Source organism: Hoplias malabaricus, chromosome 5, assembly GCF_029633855.1.
Source record: "Hoplias malabaricus isolate fHopMal1 chromosome 5, fHopMal1.hap1, whole genome shotgun sequence".
In the NCBI taxonomy this organism is placed as follows: Eukaryota; Metazoa; Chordata; class Actinopteri; order Characiformes; family Erythrinidae; genus Hoplias; species Hoplias malabaricus.
The window spans coordinates 12,237,298-12,259,109 of record NC_089804.1 but is presented as its reverse complement, the minus strand read 5'-3'; the positions used below and the strand labels follow the sequence as shown (position 1 = coordinate 12,259,109).

Genomic DNA, 21,812 nt, shown 5'->3' with positions numbered 1-21,812 from the left:
TGTGATTTGGACAAAAGCCTGTCTTTGACTACTATATAATACGATTATATAATATTAATTATATTTTTATACCCGTGTTGGAACAGATAAAGAACAGGTAGCGCTACGTTGAACAAATGTGGAATAAATTATTTTAAAAAAGTGAACATTTCATATTCAAATGTACTTTACTTCAGAAAAACCTGGCACTTGTTCAGGGTCCAGTAATTTAGCTGCTGTTGGTTTATGACTCGTTATGCTTGGCCTTCTAATGAATTCAGCACATTCAGCCGTAGCAAAAACAGAAAGCCTGTCTGTCATCATTTCTCTTCACTCTAAAAGTCTTTTGCAGCAGTCCCATGGGCTGAGTGCAGAGGTGCTTAAGTGGTCCCTTAGAGTGAGAGAGAATGAATAAATGCATGAATGAGTAGGTTCTATGAATAAATGCAGAAATTGTTGAATAGCTGATTTGAGTTAAATTAACCATTGAACTAGTAAACCTGAATTTATTGAAGGATGGACCAAAAAATAAAGGCCAATATTGGTTAGTTTTTTATTGATGTTTTGTAAAGTTCTCCTTCTTTTATGTGACAATCTCTCTCTCTCTGTCTCTCTCTCTCTGTAGAATATAAAGGAGAGTTTAGAACGTCTGGGTGAGCAGGTGACTGTGTTGAATGAACGTCAGCCTGATGTGATCCAGGAGGCCTCCAAGCAAGAAGTAGTGCAAATAGGCGACGCACTGACTCAGCTGAACGCGGAGTGGGACCGAGTCAACCGCATGTATAACCAGCGCAAAGAGTGAGTCAGCAGTTTACACATGGCTACATGTACAGTCCTGCAAAGGGCGAATCAGCAGTTTACACATGGCCACGTACAGTTCTACAAAGGGTGAGTCAGCAGTTTACACATGGCCACGTACAGTTCTACAAAGGGCGAGTCAGCAGTTTACACATGGCCACGTACAGTTCTACAAAGGGCGAGTCAGCAGTTTACACATGGCCACGTACAGTTCTACAAAGGGCGAGTCAGCAGTTTACACATGGCCACGTACAGTTCTACAAAGGGCGAGTCAGCAGTTTACACATGGCCACGTACAGTTCTACAAAGGGCGAGTCAGCAGTTTACACATGGCCACATGTACAGTCCTGCAAAGGCCGAGCCAGCAGTTTACACATGGCCATGTACAGTTCTACAAAGGGCGAGTCAGCAGTTTACACATGGCCACGTGTACAGTCCTACAAAGGGCGAGTCAGCAGTTTACACATGGCTATATGTACAGTCCTACAAAGGGCGAATCAGCAGTTTACACATGGTCACACGTGCACTCCTACAAAGGGCGAGTCAGCAGTTTACACATGGCTATATGTACAGTCCTACAAAGGGCGAGTCAGCAGTTTACACATGGCTATATGTACACTCCTACAAAGGGCGAGTCAGCAGTTTACACATGGCTATATGTACACTCCTACAAAGGGCGAGTCAGCAGTTTACACATGGCTATATGTACACTCCTACAAAGGGCGAGTCAGCAGTTTACACAGCCACATGTACAGTCCTGCAAAGGGCGAGTCAGCAGTTTACACATGACCACATGTACAGCGCTCACAAAGGGTGAGTTAGCAATGAAAATAAGTTAAACTTTTAGTTACCTTTTCTTCATGTTACTGTATATTCCATTCCATTCCATTATCTGTAACCGCTTATCCAATTTAGGGTCGCGGGGGGTCCAGAGCCTACCTGGAATCATTGGGCGCAAGGCAGGAATACACCCTGGAGGGGACGCCAGTCCTTCACAGGGCAACACAGACACACACACATTCACACCTACGGACACTTTCAAGTCGCCAATCCACCTGCAACGTGTGTTTTTGGACTGTGGGAGGAAACCGGAGCACCCGGAGGAAACACACGCGGACACGGGGAGAACACACCAACTCCTCACAGTCACCCGGAGCGGGAATCGAACCCACAACCTCCAGGCCCCTGGAGCTGTGTGACTGCGACACTACCTGCTGCGCCACCGTGCCGCCCGTTACTGTATATATTAGTTTTAAGTTTTGTTTAAAATGTATGTATGTACATACTATGTATGTGCCTTGTATACATGTGCATACTATGTATGTGCCTTGACCCACTCCCACTCTGAATATGTAAACACTGAAAGGGGAAGCAGCTGACTGGAAAAAGAGCAGAATGCCTGAAGAGTCTTTGGAGCTTTTCAGACATTTGGTTAAGCTTTTGCAAAATATTCTGAAATGAAAACTCTTTTAAGAATCATATTACTGACCTTATACCTTCACTTTGTACAAAACATTTGCTCAAGGCCTAGCTAAGTATTCCTGCTGAATATTCATGGTGGCGTTTGCTTTTGATGTCTGACATAAAAAAGATGAGTAAACCCAAGTAACCTTGATCTGAAATAGGCCGGTGAGTATCATGCAAAACGGGGAAGTGAACTGAATGCTGGAGATATTAAAAGCCTTAGAAGTAATTAGCTTCAGTCAGCTCACATCTGCTCACGTCTGTGCGTGCTCAAGTATTCCACTGCCCCAGATACCAGTTCATTTTTTTCAAAAGGACCCTTTCACATTCCCAGTATTCAAATAATAGAGAAACGGGGTGAAAAGATCCATTCATTCATACTTTTTTTTGTAATCACACTTCTGTTCACCTGTGTGTCCCTCATCCCTGTGAGTGCTGTAGAGTCCGGTAACACATGTCGCATGGTTAATGAATTTGGGGCATTTGTTTTGTTTTCACATTTGGCTTTATAATCCTTTTGTGGAAAATGGTAATATACAACCCCAATAACAGTGAAGGTGGGACGTTGTGTAGAATGTAAATAAAAACAAAATACGATGATTTGCAAATCCTTTTTGAAAACCCCTTTCAACCTTTATTCAACTGAATAAACTACAAAGACAGGATATTTAATGTTCAAACACTTTTTTTTTTTGCTAATATTCACTCATTTTGAAAATCGAGGCCTGCAACACTTTCCAAAAGAGTTGTTTATCACTCTATTACATCACCTTTCCTTTTAACAACACTCAATAAACGTTTGGGAACTGAGGACACTAATTGTTGAAGTTTTGTAGGTGCAATTCTTTCCCATTCTTGCTTGATGTACGAAATCAGTCGCTCAGGGGTCTCTGTTGTCGTATTTTGCACTTCATAATGCGCCACACTTTTTCAATGGGAGACAGGCCTGGACTGCAGGCAGACCAGTGTAGTACTCTCTTACTACAAAGCCACACTGTTGTAACGTGCAGAATGTGGCTTCGCATCATCTGGCTGAAATAAACACATCCCTGAAAAAGACGTTGCATGGATGGCAGCATATATTGCTCCAAAACCTATATGTACTTTTCAGCATTAATCGTGCCTTCACATGCCATGGGCACTAACACACCCCCATACCATCAGAGATGCTGGCTTATGAACATTGCGCTGATAACAATCCGTACAGTTCTGTTCCTCTTTGGCCCGGAGGACAAGACATCCTTGATTTCCAAAAACAATTTTAAGTGTGGACTTTTCCGCATTTTTCTGTCAGACCACAGGACACTTTTCCACTATGTGGGCCCAGAGAAGCCAGCAGCATTTCTGGGTGCTGTTGATATATGGCTTTGACTTTTCATAGTAGAGTTTGTAGATGGACCGACAAACTGTGTTCACTGACAATGGCTTTCTGAAGTGTTCCTGAGCCCATCTGGTAATATCCGTTACAGAATGATGTCGGTTTCTAACGCAGTGAGGGATCGAAGGTCACGGGCGTTCAGTGTTGTTTTTTTCGGTTTTGCCGCTTACTTGCAGAGATTTCTCCAGATACTCTGAAGCTGTGGATGATATTATGGGCTGTAGATGATGAAATTCCTTGCGACTGTACGTTGAGAAAGGTGGTTCTTAAACTGTTGGACGATTTGCTCACACAGTTGTTCACAAAATGGTGAACCTCGCCCCATCCTTGCTTCTGAACGACTGAGCCCTTCGGGGACGCTCCCTTTAAACTCATTCATGACACTCAACTGTTTCCAATTCACCTGTGGAATGTTCCAAACAGGTGTTTTTTGAGCATTCCTCAACGTTCCCTGGAACATGTTTTTGGTGGCCTCAAATTCAAAATGAGTGAAAATTTGCAAAAAAACAATAAAGTTTATCTGTTTGAACATTAAATATTTTGTCTTTGTAGTGTATTCAATTAAACATAGGTTCAAAGGGATTTGCGAATCATCGTATTGTCTTTATTTATGTTTAACGCAAAGTCCCAACTTCACTGGAATTGGGGTTGTACAATAATAAAGGCTTGTTCTAATCTTACTTATCCTTCATTATAATGCTGACCTACAGTTTAATGCAACCAAGTAAGCTGTGCATAGATCAGATTAAAGAAATCCACATGGCCAGAAATAAAAACGTGTTTTCTGTTTCATGTTTGATAGTGAAATGTATGTAACTGACTTGTGTGTGTGTGTGTGTGTGTGTAGCTCTTTTGACCGTGCAGTTGAAGAGTGGAGACAGTTTCACTGTGATATGAACGACTTGTCTCAGTGGCTGAGCGAGACTGAGCAGGTTCTAGCTGACAGCACCGGACCTGATGGAGAACTGGACCTGGAACGGGCCCGTGCGCAGCAGGAGGTCAGTAAATGGGTCATGGACAAGTTTTGAATGAAATGCTGTGATGTTGAACTCCTCTTAATGCCGTATGAAATTGCCAGGTTTTGCTCAGTGAACAGTAAACACAGCCGACTAAGTTTATATCGCTCTGTGGGGGAAAAAATCATTATTACATTATTTTTAATAGGATTTAAGATATTGTAGAATAATTATGCAGTTAGAATATGCGCATATTCATGCAGTTACCAAAAGTATGTGTGAACACTTGAGCATCTCACCTACACTGGCTTATTGGGCCGTGTATATTTTCATGGACTTCTACGTGGGTTAAAGACCATTTGGAGCTTGAATGGAACTCATGTTTTGTCTTTAAAGGATTGTCCCAACAATCTGTACAAACATGACACCACACTCTTCTATTCATTATTGCCCCCATTAACATTGTTTGGTTTGTCACATAGCTTGGATGGGGTCAGTAAGCAAATGAAGCCCCTGATTATAAGCCAGCAGCAAATAAACAGCTCCCAGTGTTTGAGGTTAAAGCCAGAGTTCAAGAGAGAACAGCTGCAAAATGTGCTAACCATCGTTTGTTCTCCACATGCTAATGTTTGTTTAATTATCTGCAAAAAAAAAAACCAACAGAGGAACAAACAAAAATGGTGTAATTAATGACAAATGCAAAAAAGCTGCTACTTAATTCAGACATCTGAGCTAAATCAAACAAGACCACATCTGCAAAGATGTTTGTTAATTGGATTCATTTGCTTTGCTTGATCTGGGGGAAACGAGAGTTCTGGAGAGATAAAGTGAACCTCCCCTCCCCCTAATAATACGCTCTGAGGCATAAAGCAGCATTCAATATAGTTAATAAGCCCAATTTGTTTTATGTTTATGAATCTGAGGGTTTTTAATTGGCTATTGATGGGTGTGCTGTAGTAGGCTCTTTGAGCTATATCCACTCTAAGACCCTGAGAGATCCATGAGCTTCCACAAGCTTAAAAAAAACACTCAAAAAGCTGTGGTCTCCATTGTGAGAAACATGAGCCTGACAGCATTGTATTAAACACATTTAAGCCATGTTCTTTTTATATGATTCATTGCTGAACGTATCTTCTCAGTACCTGATCTAGGACCTTCTACGAACATTCTCCACCTTCTCACATTACATTATATATATATGCATATGCATATTTTATACTTTATTCGTTTTATTGCAGGATCTGGAGGAAGGCCTTGCTAATCACCAGTCTGTCCTGGCCATGCTTGCCCAGTCAGGAGAGCACATCATTGGGCAGCTCTCATCTCCAGATGGGCCTTTGCTTCAGAACAAGCTGGACAGCCTTTCACAACGCTGGAGAATCATACACACTCAGCTTGCTGAGCGCCGCCACAGGTAACCACTACAGTGTTATACACACATCATGCTTCCCGTTGGCGAGCACTACTCATTACTGATGAGATCTATGATTTTAATGAATCTGCGGTGTGTGTGTGTGGAATGAAGGGAATTTGGGAAATTGCACTGATACTTTATCTCGTATGAATAACCTAGAGCCTAATGCTATATTCTGTGTTAGAGCTGATGATAGAGAACTCAATGTGTGTGTGAGCATGTGCATACCTCTGTGTGTGTTTTAGGTTAATGGCTGGTGATCCTGCTGTATTAGAAGTGGTGCAGCGCAGTTCAGAATTGGCTCATTGGTTGGAGCAGACTGAGGTTGCTGTGGCCACCCTTCCTGTCTCTGCCTCTGACAAGAACCTCCAAGAATTGAAGGTGAGGAGAATGTGTGTGTATGTGTGTTATTTATATATATATATATATATATATATATATATATATATACACACACACACACACACACACACACACACTTAGTGGAATAGACCCAATTTTTTGACCTTGCCTTTCTCTCTCAGGCCCTGGCAAATGAGATGGATTTGCAGAATGACAGTTTGACGTGGCTGAACAGGAACGGAGCTCAGATTCTAACTAACTCCAACCTGAATGCTTATGAAAGAGAAACATACACCACCAAACTCCGCCAGATCAACATGAACTGGAGCAAGGTTACTTTTATTCACCTTTACAAAGTTGTCATTTTTGACATTGCAGGGGCAGACTTTTGGCTCTGACCTGAGCAGTTTATATTAAATTCCGTTTCTGAAATGTTTGCAGTGCCCAGAGTTCTTCTGTATGATTTGATTGCAGAAAACCAAACCAAATCCACTGACATTTTGATGGCATTCAATATGAATGCCATGATGACGGACACAGACTCGCCAGTGAAGGCAGTATAAATGGGGAGAGGGGAGGAACAGCAGGGAAATTAGTTAATGGTCTGATTTAAAATGAGATAAGGTCAGCTTAGATGAGTAGAGACTGAGGAGGTCGCTTGATATTTGCTGCTTTATAACCTTTGTTTACAATACGTAATTTATCACAATATTGCGCTTCTTAGTTGTGCACCGGATGTTTTAGCTAGACTTATCTTTTGATTTCTGTCTTCCCCCCCCCCCCACACTTTCTTCTGCCTCTTTTTCTGTGTAGGTGACTCATGAGTTGTTGTGCAAGGTTAGTGAGGTAGAGTCCAAGCTGCAGTCTGATGGTCAGTTCCAGGAGAGAATGAACCGTCTTGGCGATTGGTTATATCTCACACATCAGACCCTGTCTGGACAAGGTGCTAACGCTGCTCTCTCACCTGCTGAATGCCAGGTGAGCTACTGGACCACACATTCAACCACAACCCAGCTTCTTTTAAAGAAATTTAACCATTCTTTGGCACTATGGACCAATGCTTTATAACCTTTGATGAGCTTACCACACCTAAAATGGCTGATTAGGTACTAGTTTTTTATTTAAACCAAAAGGATAAATGTATGGATAATTAAAAACGACTATGACTGTATTTATACAGGCACTAGAGATGTCTATGAGGGAACGGAAGAGGGATCTGGAGGAGCTCCTCGCTCATTCCATTGAGCTCCAGAGGAGACAGCTGCTTTTGCCTCAGGAAAAGGTTGGAATCAGACGTCAGGCCTTTAGACTAGCGATGCCTAAGGCTAGCAAAGTACATCATATACAGTACCAGTCAAATGTTTGGACATGCTGACTCAGAGAAGGTTTCCTTTGGTTTGGGCCATTTTTCTACATATTGTGAATGTACAGTACCAGTCGAAAATGTGGATACTCCTGCTGCTCTTGGAAGAAAAGTGTTAAACAAACCAGAATACCTTAGTTTTTACTTTCAAAGTAGCCCCCTTTTGCTTTGACGACAGCTTTCCACACTCTCTGCGTTCTCTCGATCAGCTTCATGAGGTCGTCACCTGGAATGGTTTTCAGTGAACAGCTGTGGCCTCGTCGAGAGTTAATTTGTAGAACCACTCACCCCCTTCTTAATGTGTTTGAGACCATAACTCGGGTTGTGCCGAGGTAGGGGCTGCAGTTCTATACAGTGAACAACCCTATACCACCAATGACTAATGAGAAGATGTGTTCAAACTTTTGATCAGTACTGTATATCGTGAGACAGGGCCCTACGGGCTGGTTTGATGGAAAGTTGATGAAAAGTTCAGGAAGATTTAGAGACAAGGCAGTGAATGATTAAAATACAGATGGCAAGTAGGTGTGACATTATTTGTAGCCACCCCATTCTTTTTGGCTTGGCATTTCATTTTCATTCATGGGCCAGGTTTCAGGTTTTGGGTCTGATGTCAGATGACTTGCTGAAATCATAACGACTCCATTTATACACCGCAACAAGGAGAACATCAGCATTAAACAGGCTTGTTAATCTTAGCAACACTGAACATCATAACTTTACTAAATTGGACATTTATGCTTTCTGTGTTAATGAGCTGTTTTTTTAATAATTGATAGGTATTTGTAGTTGATATTTATCTGATTCTGTGTAGTATAAAAACAAGCCATATTCATAGCTGACAATTCTTAACGCTACATAATGGTCCTCCCACTATTTACCTCCAAAGTACTGACAGCTCCACCAATGCAGGACTTAATAAGACACATTTCTCAAAGGAGAATGGTGAGATTTAGCTCCTCGAGTGTGTGACCATGTGCTTGAGAAAGTGTTGAGGGAGTGACTGCCTGTGAGGAGTGTGGTGTGTTCTCCGTGTCTGCGTGGGTTTCCTCCGGGTGACTGTCTGTGAGGAGTGTGGTGTGTTCTCCCTGTGTCTGCGTGGGTTTCCTCCGGGTGACTGTCTGTGAGGAGTGTGGTGTGTTCTCCCTGTGTCTGCGTGGGTTTCCTCCGGGTGCTCCGGTTATCTTCCACAGTCCAAAAACACATGTTGGTAGGTGGATTGGAGACTCAAAAGTGTCTGTAGGTGTAAGTGTGTGAGTGAATGTGCGTGTATGTGTGTGTTGCCCTGTGAAAGACTAGCGCCCCCTCCATTATGTATTCCCGCCTTGCACCCAATGCTTCCAGGTAGGATCTGGACCCACCGCGACCCTGAACTGGATAAGGGTTACAGATAATGAATGAATGAATTAATTAAGTTTTAGTGATGTCCAACTGAAGCCCACCCAAGACCATCGTTGGAAAATAACAAATTTATCTTTCTCTTCCTGTGTGTTTAGAATAAAATAGAGCAGTTGGCAGCAGACTGGAAGGCTCTGGATGTCCGCATGAAAGAGACGAAACAAATGCCTCTGTCGCCATGGACACATCAGGTCACCCACCACCTCACAGCCACAGGACCACCAGGTTAGAAGTGAAGAATCAACACATGAACATACACACGCTCTCTCCGACTGAGACTGAGATTCACCAGGTTTTCACCTTAACTGCAAGGAAAGGAAAAATGAATGCAGATAATGATCCGATTGAAATGAATGATTTTTGTGTGTGTCTCAGTACATTTAGAGGTCCCGCGGTCAGTTCTGCTGGCTGAAGCCCCTCTCAGTGCGGACGGTGTGAGTGACCGGGCCACAGAGCTTGCCGATTGGCTGCAGCTCATTCAGCAGATGCTTAAATCCAGCATTGTCACCGTGGGCGACACTGATGAGATACGCACCACTATCAGCCGCCTGGAGGTGTGTTCGCACTTTGGCGCCTGTGTGTTTTTCCGTCCATATGTTTTGATTGTGTAACAAAACCTCACAATTATTTTTCACTCATTTTTTTAAATACATTTTGAAAACGCCTGCTGCCATTTATATGCGGGGATTATTTTACGATCCTTGGACCAATGCAGGTCCAAAAGTTAAATATAGAAAAAGCTTTTGTATTTAAATACATTTGTTTACCTGTCTTGCAGTGTAATGGATTTAACAGCGAAACAGACACTATTTAGAAAGCAGCTGTTTGTATGTATATCTAAAGGTGTGTGTGTGTTTGTGTGTGTAGGTAACTAAAGGGGATCTGGAGCAGAGGCATTCTCAGCTGGACGACATTTTCACTCTTGCACAGAACATCAAAAACAAAACCTCCAACTTGGACGTGCGCACCTCCATCACTGAGAAATGTAAGAATGTTTTGTTCTTCATTGTTTCCCACTTTTGTTTTTGAAACTTCATTTATTTGAAATTTAATTTGGTAATTTACATTTTTACTTGTCATCTGATGTGTTTTCATTGCTGAAATGTTTATACTGATGTCTCTGAAGTACTGCGTCTCTTGTGTAAACGTGGACTGTACAGAGTTTTCTTTGACCACTCTTTGGATGTTTTGTGTTTAGTGGAGAAGGTCCACAGCCAGTGGGACAGCACACAGCACGGCGTGGAGACACGGCTTCTCCAGCTGGAACGCATGATCACCCACAGCGACCAGTGGGAGGACATGAGGGGTCAGGTGAAGGCTCTGATTGGGCAGAATGAGGCACGTTTACATAACCTGTTGGAGATGAGCCGAGACCCTCTCACCAAACAGATCGGTGACAACAAGGTGAGAGAGAGAGAATGTATAAATCCTGGCCTGCCTTAGAATTCAGTCAGCTGTGCTTTGAATGGCTGTCAGATCAAATCTGTTTATTTGTATAGCGCTTTTTACAACTGATGTTTTCACAAAGCAGCTTCATAGAAGCTGTCAGCAGTGTGTACACAGGTCTATGCCATGGTTTTTATCTGACCAGCTGTAAACAAACTGCAAAATGCTGGCAGAATCAAGCTGTTTCTTTTAGTTTGACTGAAAGTGTGTTTTTCCTAATTACACTCGGTGCAGTTAGTTGTTGTGAAGGGTTACTGAATGCCACCTAGATTTGTACATAGTTTCCATGAGTTTGAAGTGTTGTGCAGTACCCTCACTGACCTGTAGGTGGACATAGAGTACTGCTGTAAAATCTGCTACTTGGCAGATTGAGTTCTAAATTGTCAGCCTTTAGGGCCATAGTTTGATCTGATAAACATGGGATAACCTGCACCAGTGAGTGTATACGATTGCAGTTATACTTTCAGATATTTTAAAGCCTCGGTATGGTTCTGATTAGAATCCTTGTTGATTTTGCTGTATATTTCTAAGTGTCCCTAGTTTTCCCAACAGAGCCAGTTAATAAAACGCTTCTCGTCATTTGTGGTGTCAGAGACAGCTTGGGGGAATCAAACTTGCATTAATTATTATTATTGTTATTATTATAACTGTTTTCTTGTTTACTTCCTGTTTCTCAAGGCTTTCTTACAAGACCTGAGCAGGGAGCAAGTAACCGTGGCAAGTTTTAATGAGCTTTGCAATCAGCTTCTGGAGGACTATTCTTCTGATGACACCCGCCGGGTCAAAGAGGTGATGGACAAACATATCGCAGCCTGGAACTCCATCAACAACAGGTACACACACACGCACTCACACACAGCCAAACAATAAAGGCTGTGGAAAATTGGTCACCAGCAGGTTCACACACAAGTTTAGTTCAGGGGCACACCCACAGAGCCTGGGAAAATGCCAGTATCCAACATAGAAAATATTCCCGACAGGTCGGCACATTTGTTTGTGTGAATACAGTGCACATGCTGGACTCCATATTCACACACACACACACACACATGCACGCACCAGCACTCAGAATAGATATCCAGCTTACGAAAGTATAACAGATGTTCAGACATTGTTTAACAAGCACCCGTATATAAACAAAGATGCAATTCCTTCTAGATCTCCAATGATCCCAGCTCACATTAACAAAAAATAGAACATATGGGTGTGATTTTACACACAGATAAAAGCGTGCTTCTACAGAATGTGAACTCATTTCCATCCAATGATGATTTTAATATGAATTTTGTATTTATTTATTTATTTAAAGATAACATTATGTTTAATTCACTTACACACAGACTGTCACTGTTGGTTACGTTAGTCATCACTGATGTGTTTTCAGCCGAATTGATCCGAGCATTTGTGACACCCCTAATAGCTGCTCAGTCATTGTTTGTCATGGGCTAAGGCTGTTTCTGTAAAGAGCTGTGTGTCTTAAATGGCTGCATGGAGGGACAGTCGGTCAGCAAGCTTCAAGGCTCCCCCGCTGAATTCGTGTTAACCGCCATGTTCTCAGGGCTTCAGATCGTCAGGCAGTGCTGGATTCGGAGCTGAAGAGTCTGCAGGTGTCTCTCAGGGAGCTGGAGGCTTTTCTCAAGTGGCTGCAGGAGGCAGAGACTACAGTCAATGTTCTGGCTGATGCCTCACAGAGAGAGGGGCTTTCTCAAGACTCCGCCCACATCAGGGAACTCAAGAGTCAGATACAGGTAAGAGCTGGGAATAATTTTTTTCTTTTCCTGTATCTCATGGGGGCAGTCCTCAGTGATGCTTTTGTGGCAGACGCGAGCTTTGTTTCTTATGTGCTTGGCTCAGGAGACGCAATTTTGATTACAGGATAATACATAGAGATATGGTAATAAGATGTGGTAAGGTAATGGAGAAATCCAATAAGCCTACACTAATCATACTCTGTGTTCTTTGGGAACCACTATTTTCTTACGCTTCTGAATTTTTTTGCATGTGGTAGTCAACTATTTAGTGTTGCATGGTATGCAGATGCTTGAAAAGTCTCAATACTTTGTTAAAAATGGTACAATACCCCATATAATGAGTACCGCTACTTTAAGGAGTGTTTTAAAATAAGAGCGGTATTTCCAACGAGTGCCACAGGGGGGCAGTGTGCACCCACAGCGCTTTGCCTCTTCTTCCTCCCTTAATGATTTTGCCGCTAGTTTTTGTGACTTTTCACGCCTTCTAGTGTTATAAAACAGCAACTGGTTTGTACAAGCGTTAGCTCCTTTATATAGAAGAGAATCGCCGGTAGCACAACTCGTTAGAACACCGGGACTGACCGTGAGCGGGAGAGACAGCTCTCTCTCCGCGGCTTCTCTGCTCCCAGAGACGCCGCTCGGGGAGACACAGCTCCCTCGACGTGGCTCATCTGCTCCAGAGACGTGTAGCACAGTCGGTTCACACACAGATCAGAATGAGCTGCGAATGTGCAAACAGTGCTGCCAAAGACACATTTGCTTCCTTTTGTGTTGAATTTATCACATAATTCATTGTGCCAACCGAATCAGCTTTATTCGAACTGTAAAAACGTCTTATGAATGTATGACACGGGACCGAAGGCGCTATTGGACCTAGAAATGGTGAAAGGTCACGTGTGGCATCGTCGAGATTTTTAGGCATAGGGTGACCAGACGTCCTCTTTTACCCGGACATGTCCTCATTTTTAGACTTCAAAAAATGTCCGGGCGGAATTTCACAAACATCCGGGATTTTGTTTTTCTAGAGCTTACATAGAACTTCGAGAAGTTTCGTTCACAAACTAGTCCCGCCCTCCCCTACTCTGATTGGTTCGCTTGAGTCATGGCGTGGTGAAGTAGCCTAAAATCTTCTGATTGGACGGTCTGACTGTAGAGCTACCGTTATTGGTCGATAACCTTCTCTGTAAACATTTAATTGGTCAGTCTGCACGTCAGTAGTCGTCCACCCCCGTATTGAAATTCACAACACTACAACCATTAAAGAAAAACAAAAACCGTTTTCTCTTCTGACATCTGGTTCCTGTCACAGTCACGGTGAACAGCTTTGAGACTTTTTCTGGGAGTTTTCTCAAACACATAATTTCACATCACACTTTTACGACTTTTATTATCATCATCTGTCAGTGACTTTTATTATGTCAATGACTGGTCATAGTAATATCTACTTTGGCCAAACAGATGTAGAGCAAATGTTTTGTGGTTGCGTTCTAATTGGTCAAAAACAGTAGAGTGGATTGGAACAGAATTTCTAGAAATTTCTGGAAAGTTTGCGTTTGGTCTCACTTCACAAATTAGCACAAAACAATGATAATAAAATGAATAACTAGCATAAAATATATTTAAAAAACTATCTCTCTCTCTCTCTCTCTCTCTCTCTCTTTTCTGGCTTTTGATGTGTTTTTAATGTGTCAGCTTTGGCAGTCTGAGATGTGACATTAATGCAGCCAAAAGACATTATTTCTGTGAGCACACTTCTTATCCATGATTTATGTTGGTTGACTCTCTCTGCTCTGTCTGAAACTGGTGTGTGTGTGTGTGACGTCCCACTTCAGTGATGTCTGGAGATGTGATATGGCTACACTTAGATTTAATGTATGTGTATATGAGGGTGAAATGTGTTTGCCCAGCAGGATGCTCCCCCCTCTAAGGTGTGTATTACTGTGTGTGTATGTGTGTAATCATGCTCAAGCACAAGCACACACCGGACCCTTTTATCACCCTGTCGGCCCATATTTGTACACATTTCCATTAAAGTATACTATGTACATACTTGAAGTGCATAGCAGTGTCGTGTGCGTCAGCAGGAGAGTGTACTGGGCTGTGTCAGAATGTAGCACTGCAGCACAAAATATCCTTTATGCGTTTGAAGGCTGTCCTTAGAGCCATAACATTTGTTGTTGTTTTTCTTTTTTTACTTTTGTGTGACATCATACTCACGACTATGTAACAGTGTCTCAGACTATTCTATATCTGTTGCATCTAGTGTTTTATTCTATCATTATTGAGCCTGGGTGGACCCAGACAAAATGTTTGCTTCTTTTTAGCGCTTTTCTGAAGTATTTTGTCATTTTGTTTATGTGCAGATGTACCATAACGTATATAGCAATGTGAATGAGTCTTTCAAAGCCAGGAAAGGCTTTACAGGAGGTCCTCGGGTTACGTCAGTGCCCAGTTACGATGTTTCGTGGTTACGACACACATCCCATTTACTGTATAAAGCCTTGTTTCGACTTAAGTGGTTTTGCGTCGTAAACATCGTAACGCGAACTTCGTGTTTGTTGTGCGCGGCGGAAGAATACACGGTTACGCGGCTTGGGACCGAGGAGGATAGGTGTTAGGATACGATAAGTGCTTACAGTATGTTATTTACGTACAGTATGTACGTATGTTCCGACTTACACTGAAAATCGGTTTACGACGCGACGTAGGAACGGATCAACGTCGTTATTCAAGTACCCCCTGTATATAGGACTATAATGTAGCCTCTATTGGCTTTGAAAGAGCTGCAGAGTAAAAGCAGCTAGAAGACGTTCTTAGATAAACGCTCATGGCATCGGACATTTTGTCTGTGTGGTTTGACCACAGCCCGTTCATAGCCGGGGTTCCCAGACCCTTGTGTATTTTACAGACTCTTGCTAATGCAACTACAGAATGTGTTCAGATCAGTCTCTAGTTCATCGCTCATGAAAGAGTTTTTCCAGGACACTGATTCCGCCTCTGTGTACACCTGCCACGCACAGTTGTGATTTACCTTCTCCCACTGATTCAGCTCCTCAGCTAATGATCCCACTCTTCAGGAGTTTAATCATGTGTGCTGGAGTTGAACATCTCTAAAATCACCCGTGTTCATCTAACATTAGCTGCGTTTCAATGAGATTAGTGCAATTAAAGCACCAGCACAAAGAGGGCAAGCTGGTTGATTAGTGATTTTAAAGGGAGGAAGCTCAAATGCAGGCACGACTCAAGCTCAAATAAACAAACTCTACTCACTGTTGCCCTCTAAAGGCGGTTAGGAGCTTTGTTTATCTTTTTAATGTGCGTTTGTGAGAGAGATTCATGGGGACTCCATTTGTTTCCTCTTTTTAGACCTGCATTTTTTTACATATAAAAAAAAGAGTTCAGTTTGTTGTCACATAAACATATGACGTTAAAAAGCTAATGACTGTAGAAAATGAGCTGCCGGCAGCTCTCTGAAATGATTGTGTTTTTGACTCTGAACTCCAGGAAAGTGAAGGACAGTTCTGTAGCCACATTCCTTCAGTGCCCACCGTGTGGGGGTGTGTGTGGTATGCAGATCATTTTTGACCTGTCAGGGATTAGTGAAACCCCTCCCAACCCCTCCACCGACTGAGAGAGGGTATTGATTTTAGTCCAGACCTTTTTGTTCTCACGCAGCGCGTGTGAATGCGAAGTCTGCGATGAAACCTTGGTCTTTGTCCTCGTGTCGGAGCTGAAATTGCACCAGGCTTTTAATTGGACTTTGGCTCATGGCCTTTATTTCTCTTTTTTCATCTTTTGTTTGTTTTGTTTTTTCTTTTCTTTCTCTGTATTCCTCTCCCCTGCATCCACTACCTTTGAATCTCTGTGTCTTCTTGCCTCCATTTTTCCTACATATTCATTGATGCAGAGCAGAAGCCCTTGATACAGCGAGAGCTTCTGCAGAACCGTCCCCTCAGCCGTTCACTTAACGGTCAAAACGTACAGCGGTTACGGAAACCTTTCAAAAAGTTTCAAACATGCCATCACTAAGCACTGCGTTCTGTTTGGCTGTCAGCACTACTGTTATTTAGGCTCATTTATAATCCATTCATCTGCTGTCTTGCTCTGGCTTTGACTGACAGATGTAGAAGTCTTTGTGAGCGTCATTGCCGCATACAGAGCTGCAGTCTTTAGAAAGTGCTATTCTTTTGTGTAGCAACAGCATTCAGTTTCACTCTCCATCAATTCATAAATGTCTTTTTTTATGTTTGGTGTGAATGTTTTTGAGCTCAGTTTCTTTCGTTTAAACTTTGAACAGCACAATGAGGTTAATTCCTCAGCTCGGGATCAGACTCCTGGGTTGGTATCAGGCCTTCGTGGTGGTGCTGGTGGTGGTGGTGTTTTAGTGGTTTCTCCGGACGGTTTGGTAAAAGATACGGGGCTGTGATGTCATTGTGGTTTCCATAGCAATGGCTACGAGTTTTCTTCATGTCTTGGGCACTGGAGCACAGGGGTGTAGGCATGATGCTACGATGCTTTTCCCATTAATCACTGTCAGTGCAGAATACAATTGCAAACATGCTAACGCCCTTATTTCACCGTGCCAGGGGAGAGGTAAAGGGACACACACACACACACACACACACACACACACAGGGATACAGAGAGAGACCTTGGAAGGATAATTAGAAGGGAAAAAAAGTGTTCAATATTTTCTGTTATCAACAGATTACCACAATGTGTTTTCACTTTCACTGTGCTGTAAACACACACACACACACACAGAACACAGAAGGACGCTATGCATTAGAAGAGTGATAGAGGACAGAGAGATGGAGAGAATATGTGAGAGGCAGGTTTTATTAACCCACATTACCTTTGTAAAATAACCTTCATTAACGTTGTAGGAATGAAAACGTCAGACACGTCACCAGCTCAGAAAAGTAAACAGAGAGATCTGTTACACATCTATACAGCTCTAATTTCGTCTCATCCTTTCTTTTTCTGTCCTCCCTCTCTCTTTGTCTCATCTTTTTCTCATTTGTATTCTTTCTCTCTTTCACAAGTGTTCTTTTCTATTCTGTCCACTCCACTCTCTCTCTGTCTGTCGCAAAACTATTTCTCTCGCTCGTGCTTCCTTTCTTCCTCTCTGTTTCTCTCTCACACTCTCTCCATTCTGTCTTTCTTCTCTCTGCCTTTCGTCTGTTTTTCTCTCTTTCTCTCTCTCACAAACACACACTTCTTTTGGGATGAGACAGCGGGAGGGAGATGGCTGGATAAATGAGAAGGTAATGTTTGCGTGTGTATCTGAAAGAGAAGGGAGAAGTGTGTGCTGTGAATGGGAGGATGCTCTAATTTATTATATATTATCTTTCTCTTGCACACTCCTTTTTCTCGCTCGCCCTTCTTCCTCCTATTTTCTCTTGTTTCTCGAGAGGTTGCTTGCTCCCTTTTCAGTAAGTGTGTCAGTTCATTAGAGTGAACAACGCATGAGCACACATGCATGTACACTCTCTCTCTTTCTATTTCTATACTCTTTCTACTTCTCTCTCTCTCTACTCTTTCTATTTCTCTTTCTCTTTGTTTCTTTCTCTGTCTCTCACAGTCTGTCTCTCTTTCTATTTCTGTTTACTCTTTGTTTCTCATTCTCTATAATCTTTCTATTTCAGTCTCCTCTCTCTCTATTCTTTCTATTGCTCTCTCTCTAATCTTTCTATTTCAGTCTCCTCTCTATCTACTCTTTCTATTGCTCTCTCTCTACTCTATTTTGCTCTCTCTCTCTACTCTATTTTGCTCTCTCTCTCTCTACTCTTTCTATTCCTCTCTCTACTCTTTCTATTCCTCTCTCTACTTTCTATTCCTCTCTCTCTACTTTCTCTTCCTCTCTCTCTTCCCTTTCTATTCCTCTCTCTCTACTCTTTCTATTCCTCTCTCTCTACTTTCTATTCCTCTCTCTCTACTTTCTCTTCCTCTCTCTCTTCCCTTTCTATTCCTCTCTCTCTACTCTTTCTATTCCTCTCTCTCTACTTTCTATTCCTCTCTCTCTACTTTCTATTCCTCTCTCCCTACTTTCTATTCCTCTCTACTCTTTCTATTCCTCTCTCTCTTCTCTTTTTATTGCTCTCTCTCTACTCTTTCTATTCCTCTCTCTACTTTCTATTCCTCTCTCTCTACTTTCTATTCCTCTCTCTCTACTTTCTATTCCTCTCTCCCTACTTTCTATTCCTCTCTACTCTTTCTATTCCTCTCTCTCTTCTCTTTCTATTGCTCTCTCTCTACTCTTTCTATTCCTCTCTCTCTACTTTCTATTCCTCTCTCCATACTTTCTATTCCTCTCTACTCTTTCTATTCCTCTCTCCATACTTTCTATTCCTCTCTACTCTTTCTATTCCTCTCTACTCTTTCTATTCCTCTCTCTCTTCTCTTTCTATTGCTCTCTCTACTCTATTTTGCTCTCTCTTCTCTTTCTATTCCTCTCTCTCTACTCTTTCTATTCCTCTCTCGACTCCTTCTATTTAGCTCTCTCTACTCTTTCTATTGCTCTCTTCTTTCTATTTCTGTCTCTCTCTACTCTTTCTATTCCATTCTCTCTACTCTTTCTATTGCTCTCTTTCTACTCTTTCTATTGCTCTCTTCTTTCCATCTCTGTCTCTCTCCATCTCTTTCTATTTCTCTCTTCCTTCTATCTGTCTCTCTGTACTCTTTCTGTTGCCTTCTCTCTCTCTCTTTTTTCTCTTACCCAGTTTCTCTTTTTTTCTTTACTTTCCCTTGTGCTCTATTTCTCTCTCTCTTTATGGCTCAGTCTCTCTCAGGTGGGTGAGATGTCATCCCTCGTTTAGTGACTTGTTTGTGAGCTCTGAGACCATTTTAAATCTCTCTCTCTCTCTCTCTCTCTCTCTCTCGATTTCTCTCGCCGCCCCCCCTCCCTCTCGGTGCCCTCTTTTATCTGTCATGTCCCTTTTCTCAGAGCAGCCTCATTTCAATCAGTGTTGTTTTCTTCCTTCCTCCCCTCTTTCTTCCCTTCATTCTCTCTCTGTTGCTCCTCAGCTCTGTGCCTGCTACTCAGAAGCGGCTGTGGGAAATCGGCGCTGAGAGCAGGAGGGAGAAAGTGATTTTTTTTTTCTCCCTCCTGCTTTTTTGCTCCCACTCTCTCTCTCACTTTCTCTCCTCTGTTTCTCTGTCGCTCTCCCTCTCTTTTCCCCACTCTTGGTTCCACTACTCTGTTCATTCTCTCGCTCTGCACTGCTCGTTCTTCACTGGAGAGAGAAGAACACGGACATCCCCGCTCCTCTGGCACTGGACGCTTTTAAAGAGAGAGAGAGAGAGAGAGTGAGAGAGACAGTGAGAAAGGGGCTGGATTAAGACCTCGTGTGTGCGCATGTTTGCAAATGTGTGTGTGGGGGACATGATCGTCGGAACTCGTCACGGTTCGGCTCGTGTGGCTTCAGCCGGTGGGGGATATGAGTGCGCGCGTGTGTGTGTGTGTGAGTGTGTATGAATGTGTGTGTGTAGGTTAGGATGCGTATTCTGCGCGGCTGGCAGTCGTGTGCTGGCCGCTCTAAGATGATGGCCGTGGTGAGGACGTCTCTGCAGAAAGTGGTGCTGTTCTTACACCGGCTCCAGAGAATGGCCATCTCCTCACCACGCTACCAGAAACTCTGCAAGGTCAGTTACACACACACACACACACACTCTCACTATATCTTTTGATTTGTGATCGTCTGCTCAGACTTCACCCTGGCTGTGGGGTCAGGTGGAGTTCAGTTTTTTTTTTTCTTTAAATCAACTGATGCTCAAGAGTTTATTTTTCTGCTTCAGTCCACTCTTGTGACTGAGTGCGCCTCTCACTGGAGAGCACTGGTGAACAGAGGCTCACATTCAGACCACTTCGACTTTGGCTTTGTTCATGAGTTTCTATCCAAGCTCACGCAGCTCCGATCTTACAGAGCAAGTCACTTACATCGTGAAACTTGAAACAAACCTGTGTCCAGGATCAAAACACATGAGGAAACGCACCTCAGAACTTTTCTGATTAGTCAGGCGTGGTGAGGTCTGGACTAGTTTCATCCCAGATCCAGTCAAAGCCACAAAGCTTCTTTCCAGGTCAGATCTGACTTTTTATTCATGGACATTAACAGTTTAAGTTAATTCTCCTGATCCATGTTACTCATCTTCAGCATTCAGAGCTCTGGTTTTTGTGTTGTTACTATTCTTCACTGGATTGTGCTTTTGCCTCCATCTTCATAGATTTGTGATGCTTTTTTGGACACTTTGGTTGCTGTGGTGATTTATTTTATTTGAACCTGACGTGTAGCGAGGGATGAAGCAACTGTCTGGAACAATCTTACTTTAGAAACAACAGCAAACTGTATGGAAACTTAACCTGCAACACTGGCTCTCATTTGTCACAGCTAATTTAGTCTGCACTCTAAATGCTGTCTGAAAGCAAAAGCACTGAACCTCTAGCCATTAGCGAGACAGACCGCTAACACCAAAATGCATTTCATTGCAAAGGTTTTCCCTCGTATTCTGTTTACACTTTGGAATGTAGAAACAGCATATTCCAGTATTCAAATATCTACCAGTAACTTTGCTCAGGGCGTAGGTTTCCATATGAAAATACATACAGAAAAAGGCTGTGTTGTTTCCTAATGTGTGGTTTTAGCACCGAAAGAAGTGAGGTTCAGGAAAAGTAATTGTTTCTCAGCTACAGAGCAGTTCTCTCTTGGAATATTCTGGTATAAAATTAGAATTTTCTGTGTAAAATGCAGTGAAATCTGCTTTATTTAAAGAGAATAAGCAACATGTTCATGTGATTTAATTCATTCCATTCATTCTGAATTTTGAACTGGTTGATGTTTAAAATCATACCAAAATACAATATAATGGTCTCAATAATCAGCTTTACACACTTGAAAAATATGGTTTTACAAGGGTACTTTAGTGAAGAAAATAGTTCTGAACCCGGATTTTACACGATTAAAGGGTTCTTTGCCTCATTAAGTGGTTCTCCAGATTAATGGAGAATATGCTATAGTGCTTCCGCCAGAAGAACTCAGGTTCTGAAACCGGTTCCATTCCTGATTCTTGGAACCTTGGTTCTGTCCAGTGAACCGGCCCATGTTTCTCCACGTTTAGAGGGGAACCAAGAGTACATCATCAGCGGAGGGTGTCGCTGTGACTGAATACAGCACCAGAGCCACAGATAAACAGTCAGAGTCATGACAGGGTCATTGTTTATTTCTTGTTTACCGTGGATCAAAGTGAGATATAATATGCAGGTAAGTGCTGCAGAGTTCTGAGCCGTTCTGCTGAGATTGTGAAAAAACAGAGAAATGTTACTAACACAGAGACGCGACTCTGGGCTGTCGCACCAAACACAGCCATAGAAACACACACAAACGGAGGGAGTTCCTGTTTTATTTTCTATTATTTATTTATATGAAACGTTGACCCCGTCTGGCTCCACTGGCCGATAACGCTGTGTGTGAGGCTTTAAGCTCTTTCCAGACTTCAACATTTCTTTGGTTCCAGTTGGGAACTA

The 21,812-nt window shown here is 42.5% G+C and overlaps 1 protein-coding gene across 7 annotated transcripts in view; it reads left to right on the top strand.

Annotated features, from left to right (window-relative positions):
* Positions 1-21,812, top strand: part of LOC136696983 (utrophin-like) — a 229,473-nt gene that overhangs the window by 59,646 nt on the left and 148,015 nt on the right. For 6 of the 7 annotated variants that reach the window (XM_066671822.1, XM_066671823.1, XM_066671821.1 and 3 more), the window contains 13 exons: positions 605-777; positions 4,467-4,617; positions 5,814-5,989; positions 6,235-6,370; positions 6,514-6,663; positions 7,145-7,309; positions 7,512-7,613; positions 9,191-9,317; positions 9,468-9,646; positions 9,960-10,077; positions 10,291-10,496; positions 11,217-11,371; positions 12,097-12,286. In XM_066671822.1, coding sequence (XP_066527919.1) covers positions 605-777; positions 4,467-4,617; positions 5,814-5,989; positions 6,235-6,370; positions 6,514-6,663; positions 7,145-7,309; positions 7,512-7,613; positions 9,191-9,317; positions 9,468-9,646; positions 9,960-10,077; positions 10,291-10,496; positions 11,217-11,371; positions 12,097-12,286 — 2,028 coding nt within the window. Of the gene's footprint in view, positions 1-604; positions 778-4,466; positions 4,618-5,813; positions 5,990-6,234; positions 6,371-6,513; positions 6,664-7,144; positions 7,310-7,511; positions 7,614-9,190; positions 9,318-9,467; positions 9,647-9,959; positions 10,078-10,290; positions 10,497-11,216; positions 11,372-12,096; positions 12,287-19,424; positions 19,934-21,812 lie in introns of those variants that run through there. The other variant, XM_066671825.1, reaches the window with a different exon arrangement.